Source organism: Ambystoma mexicanum, chromosome 4q, assembly GCF_040938575.1.
Source record: "Ambystoma mexicanum isolate Mex_15411 chromosome 4q, UKY_AmexF1_1, whole genome shotgun sequence".
NCBI lineage: Eukaryota > Metazoa > Chordata > Amphibia > Caudata > Ambystomatidae > Ambystoma > Ambystoma mexicanum.
In genome coordinates, this window is record NC_090928.1 from 531,733,798 (window position 1) to 531,754,257 (window position 20,460).

The 20,460-nt window shown below is 46.5% G+C and overlaps 1 protein-coding gene across 1 annotated transcript in view; it reads right to left on the reverse strand.

The window, feature by feature from the left end:
- NAA20 (N-alpha-acetyltransferase 20, NatB catalytic subunit) overlaps positions 1-20,460 on the reverse strand; it is a 405,188-nt gene that overhangs the window by 218,903 nt on the left and 165,825 nt on the right. Inside the window, exon 2 of the mRNA XM_069608076.1 lies at positions 17,927-17,951. Within this exon, the coding sequence (XP_069464177.1) occupies positions 17,927-17,951 (25 nt within the window). The remainder of the gene's footprint in view (positions 1-17,926; positions 17,952-20,460) is intronic.

A 20,460-nucleotide genomic window follows, 5' to 3' on the forward strand; every position in this document is an offset into this window, starting at 1 on the left:
TGACTAGGACACTAAAAGTCCTAATAGTTTGTTTAATGATACAGAAAAATTTATGTACGATTGCTTATGTTGCAAAACTTTCAAGCAGAACATTTTAAGTTTGGCAGTGTAATGAAGCAGGAACATCATAACAATGAAACTTACAAGGCATAAATTAGTTTTCAATAAGATTTTAATTAGCAAACTCTGCCCATTAATTTTTGATTAGCAAACAAACCAATTAGATTAGCAAAGTTGTACCTATATGTTTAAGCCAAAGGGCCCCAGGACCTAAAATGAGCAATCATAACATTTTTGTTTACCTCTGAAGAGGTTACTGAGATGAGTGTAATGTAAAGGTTAGCTGCACGAATGGATACAAAAACATGAAAAAAGGGCTCTGAAAACGGGTTTCAGTGCAAGAGTCTATGCAGCTGGTACTTCACAGGGTAGTATCCCATATAAAGAATGCTTTCCCCATCATTTGCTGTGTAAGGCGAAGTTCAGAAGTTAAGAATTAAAAAGTTGACAATGTTAGGGTAAAGACATATTTGTAGACCAAGGAAGTAGCGTGGTGTTACAGCAGGCAGGATAATGATCACCCTCAGGTAGAGAAGATGGACCTTGCTTGTCATTGATAACTGTTTTCAATGTAGCATTAATTACCACTTTCGGGGGAGGGCCAATTTCAGCCCATAAGCCCTAAAGCCTGAGCCAGGTAGGCCCAAGTGCATCATTCCAGCCCTGAGCACCCACATAAGCGACATCACTATTAACACTCGAAGCCGCCATCTGAGGTGCCAAAACCTTTTCTGCAATTCACGCTTCCCTTCAAAAGAAATTACACCTATGTCCACGATTGGTTAACACGTTCTGGTCTTTGCCAAACATATTATATAGTTACTTTAATAAAAGTATCACTTTGATTACTTCTGCTTTGCAATTATTTGAAATGGTAACTTTCCTTGGCTAGTCCCACACAGGCATTTGACACTTAGGAATGGAGATCATTACTGTTGGACGCTGTCTCCATTAGCCCCTGTGAAATTGCAGTGAACAGAAAAAGGATGGTGGGTGGAGCCTCGAAGGCAAGAAGATAATGCAGGGTGAGCTGTATTTTCACTGAATACGGTAACTTAAAGCGCCAGTAAGTAGTACAGCACAAGTGTCAATTTCAGTATCAAACCTTCAGAACTATACTATAGAGCAAATTACTATTCGATACTGTTTATTATATGCCTGGACTTAGCAGAGATCTCCTCTGGACAGCAAATATAACACCTTCAGTCTAATGTAACCATATTCATGTATTGTGCATTTGTTAGGCGCTTATACAACAAGTAAATTGTGTTTCAAAGCAACCACAGGGCAACAGGGAGGGAACATGGGGTACAAAACAATGTGAGCATCCAGAGTACAAGTGAAGGGAGGAAGAGGGAGAGGGAGAGGGGTAAGTGCTGGAGTGCCCATGCTCGTGAGCGAGCAGCAGGTGTAAGTGCCCAGTGTAAGAAGTGTTAGGGAACTTTCATCAGTACAAATAGACTGGTACATGCAGGCCAAGAGTGACAAAGGCCAGAAAGTGCCTCGGCAAATGCTATGTGTAGGCAGAGGCGAATGGGTGTGGCAGGCCAGGGCCCAGAAGAACATATAAGGGCCCAGGTCACCAATCACAGAGACTGAGATTAGCGGAAGAGGAGGAGAACAAGTTAATTACCCCTGGTAACGTTCTTTCGCTTGGATTTGTTCCCACGTATTCCTGATCTATGATATCTCCTATATCCAGCTTCAGAAAAAGATTTCGGCAGAGGCCGCTGTGCATCGATGCGGTCGACTCAATGTCCCTTGAGGGCCTCCGTCTCAAGGATGACTTCATCAAAGGTATATAAGGAACGCACAGGGCCTGTGGTATACAGTCTTTATAATAAAAATGTAATAACGAATGACTATACAACGAAAAATATATATTGAAAGAAAATAACAAAAACAATTATGTGGGGTGGGGTAAAGGGTTCAATCTTGTGGGTAAGCGGTTGGTGTGCGTTTTTAGCCTGGGGAAACTGGGCCCGGGGACACCCCCCAAAAAAAGGAGAAAAAAAAAAAAGAAGTGTCATTTTTTGTTATTTGTCGTTATATATTAATTCGTTTTTACATAATTAATGTGTTATAAAGACAGGTAATCAGCACCCGTTGGCTTCTGTTTTTCTGCGTTTTTCTTACAGTACAACTACCAGCATTAATGTTGTTTAGACCATACCAGACTCTGAAGCAGCATAGAGTGTAACTTGTTCTTCTAATGGATTGTGTCCTCCCACGTATTCCTCATCTAAGATAGACTCCTAAAGCAGTATTAGTTTTGGCAGAGGGAATAAGAATTTTGTAATCAAGGGTTGTTATGAACCGAACGAAGGACGCTTTGCAAAAGCTTCCATCATCGCTTAAGGTGGAATCAAGGCAGTAATGAATGGTAGACCAAGTGGCTGCCTCACAAATATCTTTTATTGGAACCCCTCTTTGCAGAGCAGAAGTAGCCATGCCCCTAGTGGAACGGGCTCTCAAGCCTTCTGGGGGATCTTTGCCCGGCCAGTCTATAGCATTCAGTAATAGCCAATATAATCCATCTGGATAAGCTTTGTTTAGTTACAGCCTGTCCTAGTCTATGACCAGTATATCCTATAAACAGTTGGTCATCTAGATGAAACTTTTGACATTCTTGAAATGTAGAAACTCAGAGCCCTTCTTGGGTCAAGTCTGTGCAACCTTTCCTCTGCCTTGCCAGGATGAGGTGGTGGGTAAAAAAGGTAGGTATTACTAACTTTTGTCCCAGATGAAATTCTGATATAATCTTAGGTAGGAATGTAGGTTTGACCTTAAAACCGATCCATATATATAAAAAAAAAAAAACATAAAAGATGGTTTAGAAGATAGTGCCTGCAAGTCACTCACCCTACGGGCTGATAACGCTAACAAGAGGGTTTTGAATGTTAGACTTAAAGGACAGGAATGGAGTGGTTCAAATTGTGCACACATGAGAAATTGCAAAACACAAGATTAAGGTTCCAAATGGGAACTTGAAAAGGAGATGGAGGGAACAAGTTAGTGAGTTCCTTTAGAAATGTTACTACCAAAACAATATGACGTTTCCTCAGACGAGCGCTTGAAGATGGAAAGCGCCACCAAATAACCTTTAATGGTGCCAACATGGAGCCCAGATTGGCCAAATGCAGCAGAAAAAGATGACACCTCTGGTGTTTTGCATAGAAAAGGATCCACATTCTTATACCTGCATCAGCTTCAGAATTTGTTCCAACGGCAGCGGTACAAAGACTTTGTTGCTGGCCTTCTGGCCGAAAGCAAGATCTCCATTAAGTCATCCAGCAGATCCCAATCCTTGTATCTCAATGTATCAGAAACCATGCGTGAAGGTTGAGCGTGTTGACCTCTGGATGGAGAATGCAGCACTCCTCTCGCGAGAGAGGTCTTCTCTTTGTGGAAGAGGTTTTGGAGAGCAGATGTCCAGAAGGTCCGGGTACCATGTCCTCCTGGTCCAATCCGGAGAAATTAGGATCATGGATTTCCCGAAGTGGAAACTCCCAATCCACTACAAACGCGTCCCCTAGGGCTCCTCTTGGGGGAAATTCCCTGGAGAAGAACAGTTCGCACTTCCGATTGACAAGGGGTTCCCTAAAGGGTGAAAATCTCTTGAAGGACTTCCTGAACTAGGCCCACTCGTGGAAGACTGCTCTGCCTGCTCAGACTGCTCTGCCTGCTCAGAGTGTCCGCCGCCGTATTCTCCACTCCGGCTAGGTGACCGGCTGATAAGGAGATTCCTTCTTGTATGGCCTAGAACCAGAGCTGCATTGCCTCTCTGCACAGTGGTAGTGACCCTACCCCTCCTCTCTTGTTGAGGTAGTACATGGCAACTGTGTGGTCTGTCATTATCAGGACATTCTTTCCCCATACAGAGGGCAGAAAAGCCTTCAGTGAGAGTCTGATTGCTCTCAGCTCCAAAAGGTTGCTATGTAGTTTGGACTCCGATGGAGAACCGCTGATTGTCAGAGCGTTGGCGTGGGCTCCCCACCCCGTGGGGGAGGCGTCCATCACTACAATTATCTACGGCCATGGTTGTCAAAAAGTTTCTCCCTTCAGAATGCTGTCTTTGCAGACTCACCACAGGAGATCCTGTGCGACCCTGTGCGACATGTTGTCCGAGAATTGAGACCATGGTGTCCGGAAAGCCCAATGAAGGGCTCTCATTCTCAGGCGAGCCCATTGCACCAGGAAAAATGCAGGATGCCATGAGCCCGAGCAACCTCAAAGTCGAAGGCCACGAGATGATGGGCACTCTGAAATTTGGTGACCATTTGCAGAATGTGTTGAGCCCTCACCTCGGGAGGCAAGTTTTACCCCCCCCCCCACCCCCAAGGATGTATCCAACACAGCCCGATGAATGGGAGCTTTTGATATGGTATCATATGGGACTTCTTGCAATTGAGGGAGAAGCCCAGTTTGAGGAGAGAGTGGCAGGTTACGCTGAGATGATCCACGACTTGTTCGGGAGAAAGGGCCCTGATCAGCCAATCGTCCAGGTATGGGTAGATTTGAATCTCCACTTCTCCTGAGACACGCTGCCACCACTGCCATCAATTTGGTGAATACCCTTGGGGCGGAGGTCAGCCCGAATGGTAGAACTAGCAACTGATATTTGGAACGGCGAACCTCAGGTACTTTGTGCTTGAGATGGATTGGCACATGAAAATAAGCATTGTGAAGGTCCAATGACACCATCTAATCCTGGAGCTGGAGGGCCTGAAGGATCTGAGAACGTGTGACCATCTTGAACTTGTCCTTCCTGAGAAATTTGTTCAAGATTCTCAAGTCCAAGATGGGTCTCAGTCCTCCTTCCTTCTTGGGGATTAGGAAATATGGGGAATACCATCCTTTGTTCCTCTCCATTACAGGTACAGGCACTATGGCACCTTTCTCTAGCAAGCCCAACATTTCCTGCAAAAGGAACGTATCTGGAACCTTGAACGAATGGTTTCCTGGTGGATGATTCGGAGGTCTCTGAATGAAGGGGAGGCAGTAATCCTGGGCTATGGTTTCTAATGCTCAAGCATTCGAAGTAATGCCTCGCCATTCTTTCAGATGCTGAGACACAGTCTGCATCCCACCAGGGTGTCGTGAGTCAAGACCCCAGAGGTTTTGAGGCGGCTGAAGCAGTGGTTGATGGTAACAATGCTGCTGTTTGGGTGGATGTTGTACCTCGTCCACCACGAGGGAATCTCCTTTGGCCTCTTTGACCAGCCATTCCTCTCGCTCTTGCAACGGAGTAGAAGAGAAAGGAACTAATCCAAGAAGGTCCACTGGGGTGACAAGGCTGAGGCTGCCCGATGGCGACACTTAAAGACTTCGCTGCGGCCTTCGAGGTCTGCAGTTTCTCAAAGCTTGTCAGCCTTGCTGCCAAAAGATGGGACCCGGCAAAAGGCATATTAAGGACTCTAGACTGCACGTCCGGTGCAAATCCAGAATTACTTAACCACGCAAACCTGCATATCGCGGTGCTTGCCGCCATGGCTCTGCTGATACGGTGAGCAGAATCCAAACCCGACTGTAAAGACTCCCATATGGCGACTTTCCCATCTTTTACAATGGCCAGGAAGCAGTCCATTTCTTCCTCTTCAGGAACATGTTCAGTCGTCATGGACACAGTCCCATAGCGTGGAGGTACATTTTGCAAGGACACATGTAGATTTGGCATACTTGAAAGCCATGCCCCCAGCAAAAAAAGACTTCCTTTGACCAGGTGTCTATACGCTCATCATCCCAATCTGGTGGAATGGTCTCATAGGCAGCTTGTTTAGAGGTTGCTGCTTGCACCACCAGGCTTTCTGGGGTAGGGTGCTTCGATGTTAAGGAGAATTCTCGGAAATGTGCCAAATCCTCTCTACCTTAGAGACCCCCAGCACATTTGCTGGACTCTTATGACTTTCATTTTTAACCTAGAGAGAGAGTGAGACCTTTTTCCCACTAATGTAATTTTCTGTGGTTTGGAATCTGACAAACTCCATAGGCATCATCTTTACATTGTGAGACAGCACTTTCAGTGCAGTGGCACATGGAAGTCTTAGATTTCCCCAAAGGTTTAATACCTTCTCTTGGTGAAACTACTGTTTCCAAGAGCAGTGAAGTGAAATTGACTTTACTTGCATGTTGTAACTTTCTAGACCCAGCACACACCATCTTACAATCACACTATTGGGTGCTGGAGGGGTTACTTAGTATTCGCTTTATCTAGTTTCTCATGTAACATTTTATGTTACCCTTTCTACAATTATGGTGGGTGGCAGTGGTCTACTTTTTACTACCATTGTGTGTTTTTACTGCAGGCTGCAATTGCACCCTTGGTAAAGCACCCATGGTTGCCCATTTTTTTTTCAATTTCTTGCGGGAAAGATCCCTCGAAATTTACTCTGCGCGCCAAACCAGGTTTGGTCCCTTTGTTTTGTCTTTGGCGGGATTCACGAGTGAACCCCGCCTCTGGCTCCAGTATGTCTGGCAGGGGCAGGAATTGAGGGATGTGCCCGAAACTCCCTGTGCCAAATCCCCTTGGTTACAGGAATGCACCCAAAAGGTGATTGGCCAGCTGGCTGTCCAGCAAGGACAGCCACCCTGCTGTGTGATTGACAGCTAGGCTGGAATGAATGGGAGAAAACTGCATAAAAGGGGAGTCTTTTTGGCATGGAAGGCAGAGTCGACCACTGGACAAAGGAATCCGAAGAACTTGGAAGAGACACCTGCTGCAACTCCTGGACTGTTGGTTTGCCCGATTAAGCCCTGCTGCTGTGCTGCAGCTCCGAATTTGCCCCGACTAGAGAAGCCCTGCAAGGACGACTTCTCCCCTTGAGTTGGTGGGACCAATCAACTCCAAAGTGAACTTGTTTGGAAATCCTCTCGGAGCTAGCTGTACTTCCACTGCTGCTGCAACCGAAGTGCCAGGGAGAGGAATACCAAATGAAGTGCATCACTTTTAAGACTGACCCGAGCTGCTGGAAGATCCCCCGGACTCCCAGTAAGCAGGACTGACCAAGCCCGAGCCACCTCAACAGAGTCCTGGACCCCAGATGCAAGGAAAGTCCAGAGTGGTATCCGTGAGACTGTTGTGGTGCCATCTGCTGAGACGCGAGGAGCTGAAACCACAAAGTGCCACTGAATAGAAGTTTGCCCTCTTCTGTCGCCGACCGTCCCTTTGCAGGAGTCCCCAAGAGTCCTCCCACTTGTCCCCACAACTGAGGCTCAGGAACAAAAGGATCTGCAGAGCCACACAAGAACAGAAGCCAGCTGGAACCATTTCTTCTAACCAAAGGTACTTTACAGTCTAAGAGAACATACCTCTTGTTGTTGTAGCCTTACCTGATCTCAGTTGAGACTTTTCTTGGTTACTACTGTAGAGTTGCTTGCATCTTCTACCTCTCACAAGCCTCCCCGCTTGTGGCCCTACAATGATTCTAGTTTTTCTACAAAAGAATTCTAAAACATTGTGCAAGACCTTTACTTACCTACAACAAGTGCTTCAGATCCCCAAGACCTTTGCCCAATTGACATTAACTGGCCTGGCTCCCTGAATAACTTTTTCCCTCTGACATTGTGTTTTACCTTTCCTTCCAGGAAGGGGTTAATCTGCTTTGCATTGGGGGGTTCAAAGGTACTTACCGGCTTCAGATTAATTTTGTGATCTCTTGTGTTATTCTATGACCTTTTCTTTGACATACTATTCTATAACCTTTTCTTTGACATACTAAGAGTGTGCATTTTGGAGTGCATCTGTGTGTTACTGTTATATTGCCCCTTCTGAACAAGGCTTATTCAAACTGACTTAAATAAATTAAGAAAGAAACCTTGAGTACAAGTATTTATTTGGATACTTTTCACTGTGAATCTCGGTGCAACTCCCCTACTGCTCACATTGCTCCTCTTGCGATAAGCCTGGCTGCTCAGTCACACTACCAACCTGTGTAGTACAGACTTATACAAAAGGTTGGGTTCCTATTGCCAGGAGGACAATGTTGTTGTAGTGCACCCAAAGGGTACTGCTCAAAATCTTGCCCAACATTAGACAAATAGCTGGGGTCACTACTTGACGGTCTATTTTTTAGTCACATTTTTATTGAGTGCCATACTTCATTCTGGTGCTTCCCAGTTTGCACTTACTTACTTTTTTGTTGTTGTAGAGCAAAATGAAATGGTCAGATTGGGTCCCTTTGAGGACCTTTGTCCAGGATATCCATGAGGTCATGCTATTCAAATGGGAGGGCAGGTCTGCTCCATCCCAGAAAATCAGTTATTTGACTGTAAGAGGCACCTATGTGATCTGCCTGGGTCTGGCTTGCGAAAATCAATTTCTGGAGAGGTGTCCACCCCACTGACTGATTGTAAATTATCGCAGGTCCTGCATTCTAGACTCCTCCAATATAAAACTATCAGGAACATTAGGTGTGCCATATTGTAACCCAAAAAGAGGTAGTCGTCTGAAGGCTCATAGTCTTCATAAATCGGCATGAAAGATTTTTAAAAAATCCTTTCTTGGCAATGGTTTAAAGGATTTTTGAATGTCCTGTAAAGGCATTGATGGCTTAAGCCAGATGCCGATGGAGTCGTCACCAAACTTGATTTTGGGGGTCGATGAATATGCAGCATTTGGCTCTAGCCCTTTCCTTACCGGCTTCAGAAGGCGCGTTAGGAGCATTGCTTACTTGCATCGAGGGAGCCTGTCTCTCGAAAATTGTAATAATTTCCTGCCTGAATGATTCCCATTCTTCCGGAGTAGAGGCCTTAGTAGGGTAAGATATACTCCTCTCTGGAGAGGAGTCGGATGAGAAAGACGAAGTAGGCGATTTATGATATCTTTTCTTCAATTTTCTCGTCAACGAGGAGTGGTGAGAAGCCACTCCGACCTTTTAGTTTTCTTCCGTCGAGGAGAGTCGCCTCTTGCTTCGTCGGAGGAATGTTTTTTCGACTGGCTAGTCAAAGGGGATTTTTGGGGAGTCTACCTACCGCCAATTTCCCTTCACGCTCCTTCAGAGCTTTTCCTGTCATCGATTGGCATGAATGACAGGTCAAGGTCTTGTGCTCCACACCAAGACACCACAAACACATCCGATGTGGGTCCGTCAGCAACATTTTAGCACTGCAGTCTTGGCAATTCTTAAACCCGGTCTTTGGGGTTGTCGGAGCCGAAGACAGACATTTTCACAACTACGAAGTTAATATGAAGTGCACCGTAGTTCATGAAGCAATAGCTTACTCGGAACTGAAGCCAAAGGGTGCTGGGCGTTCCATATATACCTTCAATGACATCATGCTCGATAGAGAGACCCTCGAGGGACATCGAGACGACCACATCGACACAGCGTTTTCTGGCCAAATTTTTTTCCGAAGCAGCTGATGCTGGATATAGGAGATATCGTAGTTTAGGAATATGTGGGAGGACATAATCCATTCGAAAAGGACTGTCTTGAGGGGCTTCCAGAATTTGAGAAGGTCCGGTTCAAGACAGAGGAAGGGGTAGGTTGTTCCATAAGAGGGAGCCAGCTGATGAAAGATCGAACTCCGGCCATCTGTTTAGCAAACGCTTGGCACACAGAGTTGGTACCAGACGAACAGAGGTCTAGAGGTCGAGTATTTACTAAGAGCCATTTGCAGATAGCTTGGTCCCCAGCCAGCCTTATGGATGATGCAGAGGGATTTGAACTTGATCCTTGCAGCAACCGGGAGCCAGTGAAGAGTTTAGGGTAGGGCAGGAGAGATGCAGTCCCTGGGCTGGAGGCCAAGGAGAAGTCTCGCTGCCCTAGTCTGGATTAGCTGGAGGGGGTCATAGAGAGGAAAAGGGTATATTCAAGAGAAGGCTATTGTAGTAGTCTCGCCTTGAGAGAACCAGAGCTCTAGTAACATTGAGCTTCTGGTGGAAAGTGAGAAAAGGGAGAATTCCTTTGAAAAGAAAGAGTTGAAAGTTGGACTTCTTGAGAATGTCCTGAATGCGATGGAGGAAGGAAAGAGAGGAGTCGATGACTGAGGTTTCTAGCTTCGGATGTAGGAGAAGAGGGAGAGTCTATAGAGGATCGCCAGAGTGAGGAGAAGAAAAAGGGAGCGGGTTCCCAATAGGAAGGATCTCAGTCTTGCTGGCATTGAGGCAGAGATTGTTTTAAGTGCACCAGGACTGGATGGTAGTTCGGGATGATGGAAAAAGTAAGATGGTCAGCAGGAAGTTTGAAAAAGAATTGTGTGTCATCTGCGTAACACTGGAAGTTGGGGGAGAAGGAGGAAATGTGGAGTGCCAGTTGAGCAAGGTAAGCGTTAAAGAGCCAGGGGAGAGGTTGGAACTCTGGGGGACCCAACAGGTGGAGAAAGAGGTGAGAAGGTGCCCAAAATAACCTGGGACGAACCATCGGTTAGGAAGGAGGTTAGCCAGTCCAGTGCCCGCTCCGATACCCAGAGTATCATGGAGCCGTTGTAGGAGGATGGAGTGGTTGACTGGCAGAAGCGAGAGAGAATGAGGACAACTGGAGAGTGAAGAGATGCAAGCAGTTCTTCACAGGTGTTCAGAAGAGTAGTTTCCGTGCCTATGGATGATAGGAAATTCAGATTGATGGTCGTGGAGATCGCCAACAATTCGGTGTGTGAGGTAAGTTGGGGGAAGGCCAGAGTTTCCCCAAGGAAGAGGATGATCGAAATAGGGTGTTAGTTGGCTGGACAAGTAGGGTCTACTGAAGGTTTTTCCGTAGCGGGCACACAAGGGAGTGCTTGAGGGAGAAGGGGAAAGAACCAGTAGCAAAAGAGTGGTTGCAGAAGTTAACGAGTGCAGGGGCAAGAGAGCCAATGTTGGCCTTGAAGGTTCTAGAGGAGAAAGGGGAAACCTGTTTGGATGAGACCTTCATGGAGTGGACAACTCTGGTGACCTCATCAGGAGTGACGGGGAAAAGCAGGAGAGAGAGGAAGGAGGGTGGGAGGCCATAGGAGGCAAGGGAGTGTGGGAGGGGTTGGGGAGTGGGTGACAAGGGTGCGCAGGATGTCCAACATTTTTGTGGTGAAGTGTGTGGCCAGTGCATTGCAAAGGGCCTGGTACGGAAGAGGGGAGGAGGAGAATGGCGAAGGGTTGGCTAGTTCCCTGCAGATTTTAAAGAGTTCAGCTGTGTTGTTGGATGCACCAGATACTCTTCATCAGCACACCTTCACCATCCTTTCCCCCCACTCTCTGGCCGGCCTCTCTTGGCTCTCCTCCTACCCCCACCTGTGAGGCCAAGAACCTTGGGGTCATCTTGGACTCTACACTTTGCTTCTCCGCTCACATCCCTGAGGTCTCTAAAAAGTCAAACTTCCTACTGCACCTACTCAGAGGTACTCTGCCTTTCCTCTCCTTCCCCCAGAAGCTCACCGTCTCCATAGCTCTGGTTCTCTCTAGGTTGTATTATTGTAAAAGCCTCTTTCTAAATCTACCTGCCTCTACTCTCTGTAACTAATCCAGACCAGGACTGCGAGACTTGTCCTTGGCATCAAGCCCTGGGACCGTATCTCCAGCACTGAAATCTCTCCATTGGCTCCCAGTGGATGCAAGGATTAAATTCAAAACCCTCTGCATTGTCCACAAAGCTTTCTGGGGCCTGGGTCCAAAATACCTTCAGCTATCCCTCCGCAAATGCCTCCCCTCTCGAGCTCTTCGCTCCTCTAACTCCCTCATGGTCAGTCGCCTCCCTCTGGAACAGCCTACCTGCCACTCTAAAACGTGTGGAGAACCATCTCCAGTTCCGGAAGCTCGTCAAGACCTTCCTCTTTGCTTCTGCCTTCTCCCCCCTCCTCCCCTGCTGATGTGCTGTCTTGGCACCGTGCACCTGCCCACCCACTGTCCCCTGCTCACCCACTGTCCCCTGCTCACCCTGCCACATTTCTGCACTGCCACCCCTTGTACTGGGGACTATCTGTACCCATACAGTTTCCCCCCCACCCCCATTTTTCTTCTTTTATCTGCACTTATCAGTGTTACCCAGCTCTGCTGCCGTAAACCGCACTCGCCACTTGCTGGCTGCACTACCACTTTTTATTGCCTTCCATTATCCAATTATTTGTATTTATTATTTATGTTTTCTCCTCTGCTCCGCACTTTCCACTCTCCCCCCTTCCATGCACTTTTCCCCTTTCCCATGCACTTGCATGTTCTCAATGTCACTGGGCCTAGTAAGATCGTTGTTGTGTTCTCCCTTGCCTTGTCGCGCTTTGAAACACCCGTGTATGAGCGCGATACAAATAAAATATATCATACTCGTGCCTGAATGTGGGTCCTTTTCTTGGCCCGGGTGGAGAGTCTGTATTGCCTTTGGAGCAGGTGGCGGTGAGCCTGAGGTTTGCCACTCAGTTCCTCAGCACTTGCGTTTCAGGGCTGCAAGTTCAGATTTGTACCAGGTGTTACGCTTGGAGGCAGGTTTCAGGCGGATCCTCATGACTGGGGCAATAACGTCCAGAGTGGTAGTCATGACCAGATGGAGGTTTCCGAGAGCAGAGTCAAAGGTAGAGTCTGTGGTGGGGATTGGGGGGGGGGGGGGTGAAGGTGGATGTGAATGCAGAAACTGACACTCGTTTCATCAGACGGACCTTTGTGAACGAGGTTGGCAGGGCTGGAGCGGTGCAGTCAGAGGGCCGAGGGGATCCAGGTAGGATAGGAGGGGAGAGTGGTCTGACCAGGAGACAGGTGTGATCAGTGGTGGGGGGGGGGAGTGAAAGATCATAGTGGATGAGGGCGTCAAGAGTGTCCTGCCGTGTGGGTTGGACCAGAAGGGAGAATGGAGAGGGAGAGCAAGGTGCAGTGGTCAAGGAAGAGAGTGGATGCTGTGATCAAGGAGTCCTAGTGGATGTTCAAGTCAATCAAGAGACGTTTAGAGGAGGTTGAGAGGAGCAGAAATCTGCCCATTCAGAGAGGAACGGTGTGGCAATGGTCAGAGAGGAGGAGGAGGGAGAGATGACGAACTTGCAAACCAGGTTCTCAAAGGAAGAGTAAGGTTGGGTGGGTATGAGAGAGGAAGGAACCCACATGGGGAAGATTAAGGCAACCCCACCACCAGCACAGTTAGGTTGTGGCTTGGAAATGATCTTGTAGCCATAGGGGAGAAGGGGATCAAAAGCAGTGACTGAGCTGGCATTGAACCAGGCCTCGGTAAGAGCGAGAATGTCAAGGTCAATGTCTTCAAGAAGGAGGCGGATGCCGGTAGAGTGTTTGTTGGCAGAGCGGGTGTTCAGTGTGGCCACGTGAAGGAGGTCTCCACCTTTGAATATTTTCTGAGGAGGAGTACAGAGGTGTGGTACACCAGTCTGAGGGGGAGGGACAGAGTGGTTGGGGAGAGGCAGGTGAGGGAAGGAAAACTAGGGACGGCAGGCACCGGTCGACGTGAAGGAGGTTGGGTTGAGGACCCTGAACCAAGATAGTGCCAGTGTGGTACATATTAATGATGCAGCAGGATGATTAGAAGCCCGCCAAAAGGACTTCCCACTTGGTGCCACCATTAATGGGAGAGGATGTGAAAGGGGAGAGAGTAGATATGAGATGTGGTGTCCGTAGGTCTGGGGAGGGGACAGAGAAGAGGATATTGGTGAAGAACTGTCTGGAATTTGCACTGACATAGGTGTCTGGGATGAGTAGGCCAGGGTTGGCACTCAGGATGTCTTTGTGTTCTTTCCTTCCAGATTTCATGAGAGAGCGAGGGTAGGTAATAGTTTAAACAGTTATAGAAGATAGGAGAGAAGGTGGGTAGCAGAGGATAGATGAAGGGGAAGGGTGGCTGCACTGCACAGTCCTAGGCCAAACCCACCAAGCGGCCTAGTAGTTACAGGACGGGCACAAAATGCAATGCGAAATAAGGGGTTCAGGATGTTAAAAACACACACCTATGTTCGAAAATCAAACAAGGGCACAAAATACAGTGAAGAAGGAAGATAAGGGGCGGCAGAAAGGCAGAGTGAGAAAGGCACATATATGGTTCGGTTTTGAAGGTGGAGGAGGCAGTGGTAGAGTGCAGCAATCACAAACTTGACGATCTGCAGGAGCACAAGTTTGTGTGAGCACCAGCTGCATCAGGAGGCTGCTTCATGATTAGGAAGAGGGGAAAAGGAGGGGGGCACTCCAAGCCCGGATAGGCACAGACAGGATCCTTAGAAACGGGGCCTTGTGAGTAGGGTCCGACTTCTGTCAAACGTGTTTGGCACTATATGCAGCAGAGGAGCCAATCACAGTGGAGCAGCATCAAGATGGTCAGCTGCTCGCTGAGAAAAATGGTGTCGGAAATTTGGGAATTTGCTTTGATCAAAAAAAATAGTGAATTGAGCCCCAGGTAGCTTCTGGCAATGTGCTCAATCAGGGACAACCCCAATTTTCAGCAGTGCGTACTTTCCCATCCATCCAAATTGCAAACTGCGTTGCGTACGCTCGCTCCGCATTATTTCAGGAATTAAGCGATTTCTCTACCAGCAGATCCCATAAAGCCCACAGGGCTTTCCTTATTAGCTTGGATGTGGGCACGCTGCTGCAGCGTAGGTTGGGGGTCAGATGATTCTGCCCTCACGCTGTGCCTGCAGTGCTGAACTGATGGATGAGTGGAGAAGTCCATATGATGGATGTCAGAGGGGAAGGGTTACCTCAGCTGTGTGAACAAACATTTGCTCTCTATCTGAAACAAAAAAATATTGGTGTTCCTTGGCACAAAGTAACCTTTTTTCAGATGGGCATGAGACTATGCAATCTGATGGTTGTTAGGCAAGAATTGATGTAGTAACCCTGTGGGAGACTACACAAACCTTGTCCTCTCGATATTAGGTAACCCCCCTATTGGTATAGGTCTGTATTAAACAAGTTGTTAGTGTGACTGAGCAGCCAGACGTCTCTCAAGAGGGGTAAATGTGAGCTGTAGAGCTGTAGCATTGACATTCACAAATACAAGTATCCAAATAACACTTACACTCAAGGTTTTCTAGTAAAGTTATTTATTTATTTACTGGTCAATTTTAAATAAGCATTCTTTAAAAAGGGGCAATGTGCAACAATAAAAATACACTTCAAAATACGTCATCAGAATCAAGTCAAAGCAAGTAGATACTCTTTAGAGATGCTTCATACACACTCCCTACACCCTGGAGGGGACTTCACTAGGACAGTTTTGGCATTTATATATCACTTTTGTACTTGGTAAATCCGGAAGTTGGAAAGGATAAAGGAAGAAAAAAGTTAAACAGGTTCTTACAGCATGTGAGCACTTTTAAAATCTCCCAATGAAGTCTAGATAAAACCATTCCCAGCAATATTAGTTAAAAACCAATGCATCACCTATGAGGGACAGCAAGAATCAAAGTCAATGGAATAGAAGAGTCTGCAGGGAGCGAGGACAGACAGTCAATTGGAGCAAAGTCTATGGAGCGTGGGCACTTAGATGGCAAAAAAGTCTTGCACAAAGTTAGAGAGTTTGTTGTAGAAAATCACTGTTGGGCCACAAGCTGTTACACTTGTGAAAGTTAGAGTTAGAATCGACTCTAGAAAATGCAGCTACTGCAAGTCTCAACTGAGAAGGGCAAGCTACAGACAAACAGTTAAGTACCCCCACGTCAGAACAGTACCTTTGGTTAGAAGTGGATCCAGCTGGCTTCTGTCTGGTTGCAGTGATGCAGACCATGTGTTCCTGGGCCTCAGTCGTGGGGACTAGAGGGAGGATGTCTGGGGACTCCTGTGGCAGCAATTAGATGCTCACCGGCAGCTACGGGCTCTTTTCAGATGAGCGGCACTAAATGGTTTCAGCGCTCGGTAAATAGCACCACCGCAGATCTTGGACACCGGTTGGGTTTCCTTCACTCCTTGAGTCCAGCACTCTGGTGAGGTCACTCAAGCTTGGGTTGTCCTGCTTCGGAAGGGTTCTCAGGAGACTCCTGGAGCTTTTGGAAGGCTTTCAGACGTTGCACCCGACTATGGATTTCTCGACCCCTGGCACTCGGTTCCAGCAGCAGCAAAGAAGTATAGCCAGTTGGGGGAAGGTCTTCCAGCAAAGTTTGTCTCAGGGTTAATTGGTCCCACTATCCCAAAGGAAGAAGTTGTTCTGTGCGAAGCTTTTCCTGTCGATCAGAAAAAGGAGTTTCAAAACAGCAGCAGGGCTTCACCGGGCAGTTCAACAGTCCAAGAGGATGCAGCAAGCTTCATCACGGTTTCTTCGTCGGGATGTCCTTCCCAGTGGTCGACTGTCTTCAGTCCAAGAAGCCTCGCCTTTTAAGCAGGTTTCTGCCATTCATGCACAGGCTAGCTGTCACTCACACAGCAGAGTGGCTGTCCTGCAAGAACAGCCAGCCAGCCAGTCAGGACAGGGTGCATTCAGGTAACCAAGGAGACAAAGAACAGCAGAGTTTTGGGCACCTCCCCAACTTCCTGCCCTTCCAGACAAACTGGAGCCAGGAGGCCGGTTTCAGCACTGAAGCCCGCCAAAGACAAATCGAACAAAGGGGTCAAACCTGGTTTGGCGCGCAGAGTAAAACCCAAGAAAGACCGCACAAACAAGAAATGGCAAAAAAAGAAGACCGGAACCATTTTGACAAAATGGTCACCCATGGGTGCTATACTGCAGCAGAGGATTCAGCCTGTGGTAGAAATACCCAATAGTAAGAAAATTACACCACTGCCACCAGCCATTTAAAGTAGTGAGGGTAACATAAAAATGTTACATGAGTAAGTGGGGAAAGGGGCTACTAAGTAACCCCCCCCAGCACTCCACATAAAATGGTGTGTGCTGGACTTACAAAGAGAGAAGGTAAGTAAAGCCAATTTCACTTCACTATTCTTGGGAACTGTAGTTCACCCAAGAAAAGGTATTGAAACCTTAAGAGAAATCTAAAGGATTTCTCTGCGACACAGCACTGAAGGTGCTGTGTTTAACCATACAAAAAGTAGACGCCTATGGGGCTTGAAAGGAAATATAAAATCCAAATCAGATCAGAACACACGAGTAAGAAAAAGGGTTCACTCGCTCCAGGGTGAAGATTAAAAAGACCTAAAGTCCAGCAAAAGAGCTGGGGGGTCTCTAAGGTTGAAGGGAATTAGTACAGAAATGAGAATTCTCCCATACAATGGTATAGGTATGTTTCTTGCTTGAATTTACCAGTGCCAAATAAAAAATAAATTAAAAAAACACTTCTATACTGCTCGATTAATGCTGCACTCATACCGCCTTTTGTTTTTTTTAGGGGTCCCACCTGAAACCCGCCTTTTTAGTCCCTCACCCAAACCCTTTTTTCAGGGTTCTCCAGCCTAGGTCCATTATCGGCCCCAGCCCCACATCAAAGATCCGATACTACCCTTCAACTCTGCCACCACACATCTGCTCCTTCCATCCCGTCTCCATCCTCCCTGTGTCCGCCTTCATCCGGTTTGCATCCTCTGCTGCGTGACAATCGGCTTGCAGGGTTTTGTGCAGTAGTCGCGTAGAATGCCCACAAGTGGAAATAAAACTACATGGTTTTCACTCATTGTTGGTTAGTAAATATTCAGTTTAGGGATTTTGGTATAAACCACAGTGAGCAGGTATAGGGGGAAAATAAATAAATGACACGTTAGAAGACTTGCTACTTGAACGCAGATTTCCTCACTTTCAAAGATTAGCAGTTGTGGTACATTAAATCTTCTTTGCCTCAATAGAATAGTTACTTCGGACTACTAGACTACTGTTTCCCAGGCATTTCTACTGTACAGAATGCACACCGATTAGATTTATTTTGATGCCATCTGATTAAAACATGCCTTAGAAGGCAATGCAACTAAATAAAACATTGTATCAGAGCCATCTTTGTCGAAATGTGAGTGGGAGAAAAGCAGATTAGAAGAAGATCGTCTTAATATTTCTGGCCGACGTCATGAAGATGAATGTTTAAATAAGGATACAGTCTCTGTGAAAGGGTCCAAGTTGCTGTAAAAACAGGAATTACATTAGAATGATAATTATATGCATTTTGAAAATCCTTTACATCTCACAAAACATACAATGTACCAATCATTAGTCAACATTGATTTGAAACCAGGAAAGTCATTGTTTGCAATCTGAGGCATCACAAAACCAATAATTCTAAAATTGCCAATAATCCAGTCCTACATAGACTCATCATAAAACCAAAAGACAGCCTTTGTTCTGGAGTTTCTAAGTGAGTGGAAGATCTGCAACAACTATTGCTGAGAAAGGGTGTGGAAATTAATAGTTATCATAAACAATTCTCGGGGTACCAACAACGTTGTAGTTAAGCTCACATGAAACCTTTGCATATGAAAATGAGAAAACTAATTGTTGTATGCCTTCAGCATCATGTTTAACTTAAGTTTTGGCCACATCAAGCCACGCATGCCAAATCTGGAGAATATCTATTTTCCATGTAAAACATTTACCAAAAAGAACTTGTTCAAAAGTGTTTTATGCACTGAGTTTTCCATAACCCCAAAATAAGAAGGAAAAAAAAAACACTTTCAAGAAACATGAGATTGCCCACTTTGATTTTGGATCTTTTTCACACACACACAGCCCCCCCCCCCACTCCCTTACCTGGAACTGGTGGACACAGCAAACGTTCTTTTGAAACTTGCATCAACCGAAGAGTTGGCCACAATTTTACAAAGCATGGCATGCATGTAGTCCCAAATGCCAGCTTCTTGGGAACTTTGTGTCAACTGAGCGTTGATTTTTGATATAGGTGAGAGCATTCTCTATGGAATTTGAACTTTTGGGAGCTCTGGCCTATGACAATCTGCCGCCACCCCCAGCCCCTGGAAGGAACTGAACAAAATCTTTCAGTTGGGTGAATTCAAGTTTTTGTGCAGTTTTGTCGAACAGCAGCAAACTTGAGAGCATCGCAAAAAGCGCTCTTCCTATGGGGGTCCAAAATAACTAACAAGTTCCAATTAAAAAAATCATATAAACATTAAGATTACGACCTATACAACGCTGAAGTTGATAAACCTGTGAATGTCAACATTAGGGTTTTACATGGATATAAAAACACTAAAATAACGATTAAGCCAACATCAAAACCAGCACTGATTAAACCTGAACTCAACCTGTTTTAACGTACACATGTACATAGTATGTTGTATTCTGTTATATGTATGCTTGTTCTTACTCACCATGTAAATGGAAGTAGTTTGGTGTGAAGTGTGGTAGGGGGATGATGGTATTTTTACTTAACTAGTAATATTAGCTTAGAGAGAGGAGGAGCTGCATGAAGGCCCGCCATCGGGCCAGAGTAGAGAAAGCCCTAAAATTTTAAATTTGTATTTATAAAATGATGCAGGCAATCTATCTCAGTATGGGTTGTCAGGTAACCAGGTCAATGAGCAGGTTCAGAGGTCACAGGTGCCCTCTGTGACAGCAAAGTCACTGCAGGGCAGGGCAGAGGCTGCATTTAAATCTGCGCCTCTGTTCCAAAATCACATATTTATGACAACCCATCAGCTTGATGGGAGGATAATCTGGAAACGTAAGCCATACCTAGGTACAGTAGCTGATGGTCCACCCAATTCTTAAAAGCCACATCTGATTTACAACATGCCAATGTCAACTCTGACCAGTTCCGAGAGGCAGTCAGCCAGCAGAAAGCAGTCCCACGACAGAAAAGCCCCCACAAACAGCAAATGCAGGGTAGTCGTGTCCTACCACCATACTGAACGATGCAGACTTCCTAAACCAAGCCGTCATTCAGAAAGATGGCAGTAAATTGTTTCCCAGCTCAAGCAGACAGGGAGACCAAGGGAGAGGGAGGACAACCAAGGAAGGATGTCCAGCAGCAGAAACCAGAACTAGGAGTATAGGACGCAAGCCCATCCAAAATGGACAACCTGGTCCCAGAGTATCAGTAACACAGCTTTGTGGCAAAATCATTCAGCAGGCGGCAGCCTCCCAATCGCACTTCGGTAAACTCACACAATCAGGTTGGTTCTAAAAAAATGCCAAACACCAAGGTCCACCCACACCGTATGTGTATTGGCAAATCTTGGGGTCAGGAACCAGTTGGAATCATACAAATACTGTGACTCCAAAATGTTGCTTATACCCAGTACGGCACCTTTGCGCAGTAATATCCCAACCCCCATTACTTCGGCTAAGAGAAGCAAGGGTTTCGGGGATGACCCCGCTCCCGTTATTTGGGGTAATGGGGGTCAGGGGTTGCACAGGTGTCCCCCGTATCCATTACATGGTAGCGGGGGACTGTGTGCCTCGCCGTTAAGGTAAGTGGCAAGGGTGGGGGAGTGGGGTAGGGTGGATGCGGGCCACAGTGGTCTACCTGATCAGTGAGCCACGTTGTAAAGGGCATTGACATTTTTGTCAGTGGAATTACGGGCGGTGCAATGATCACATAGATCCAAACCAGTCTACAACAGCCAAAACCACAAAACTGGGTGCAGGGCCCGGTTCAGATCAAAGTGAGCCCATA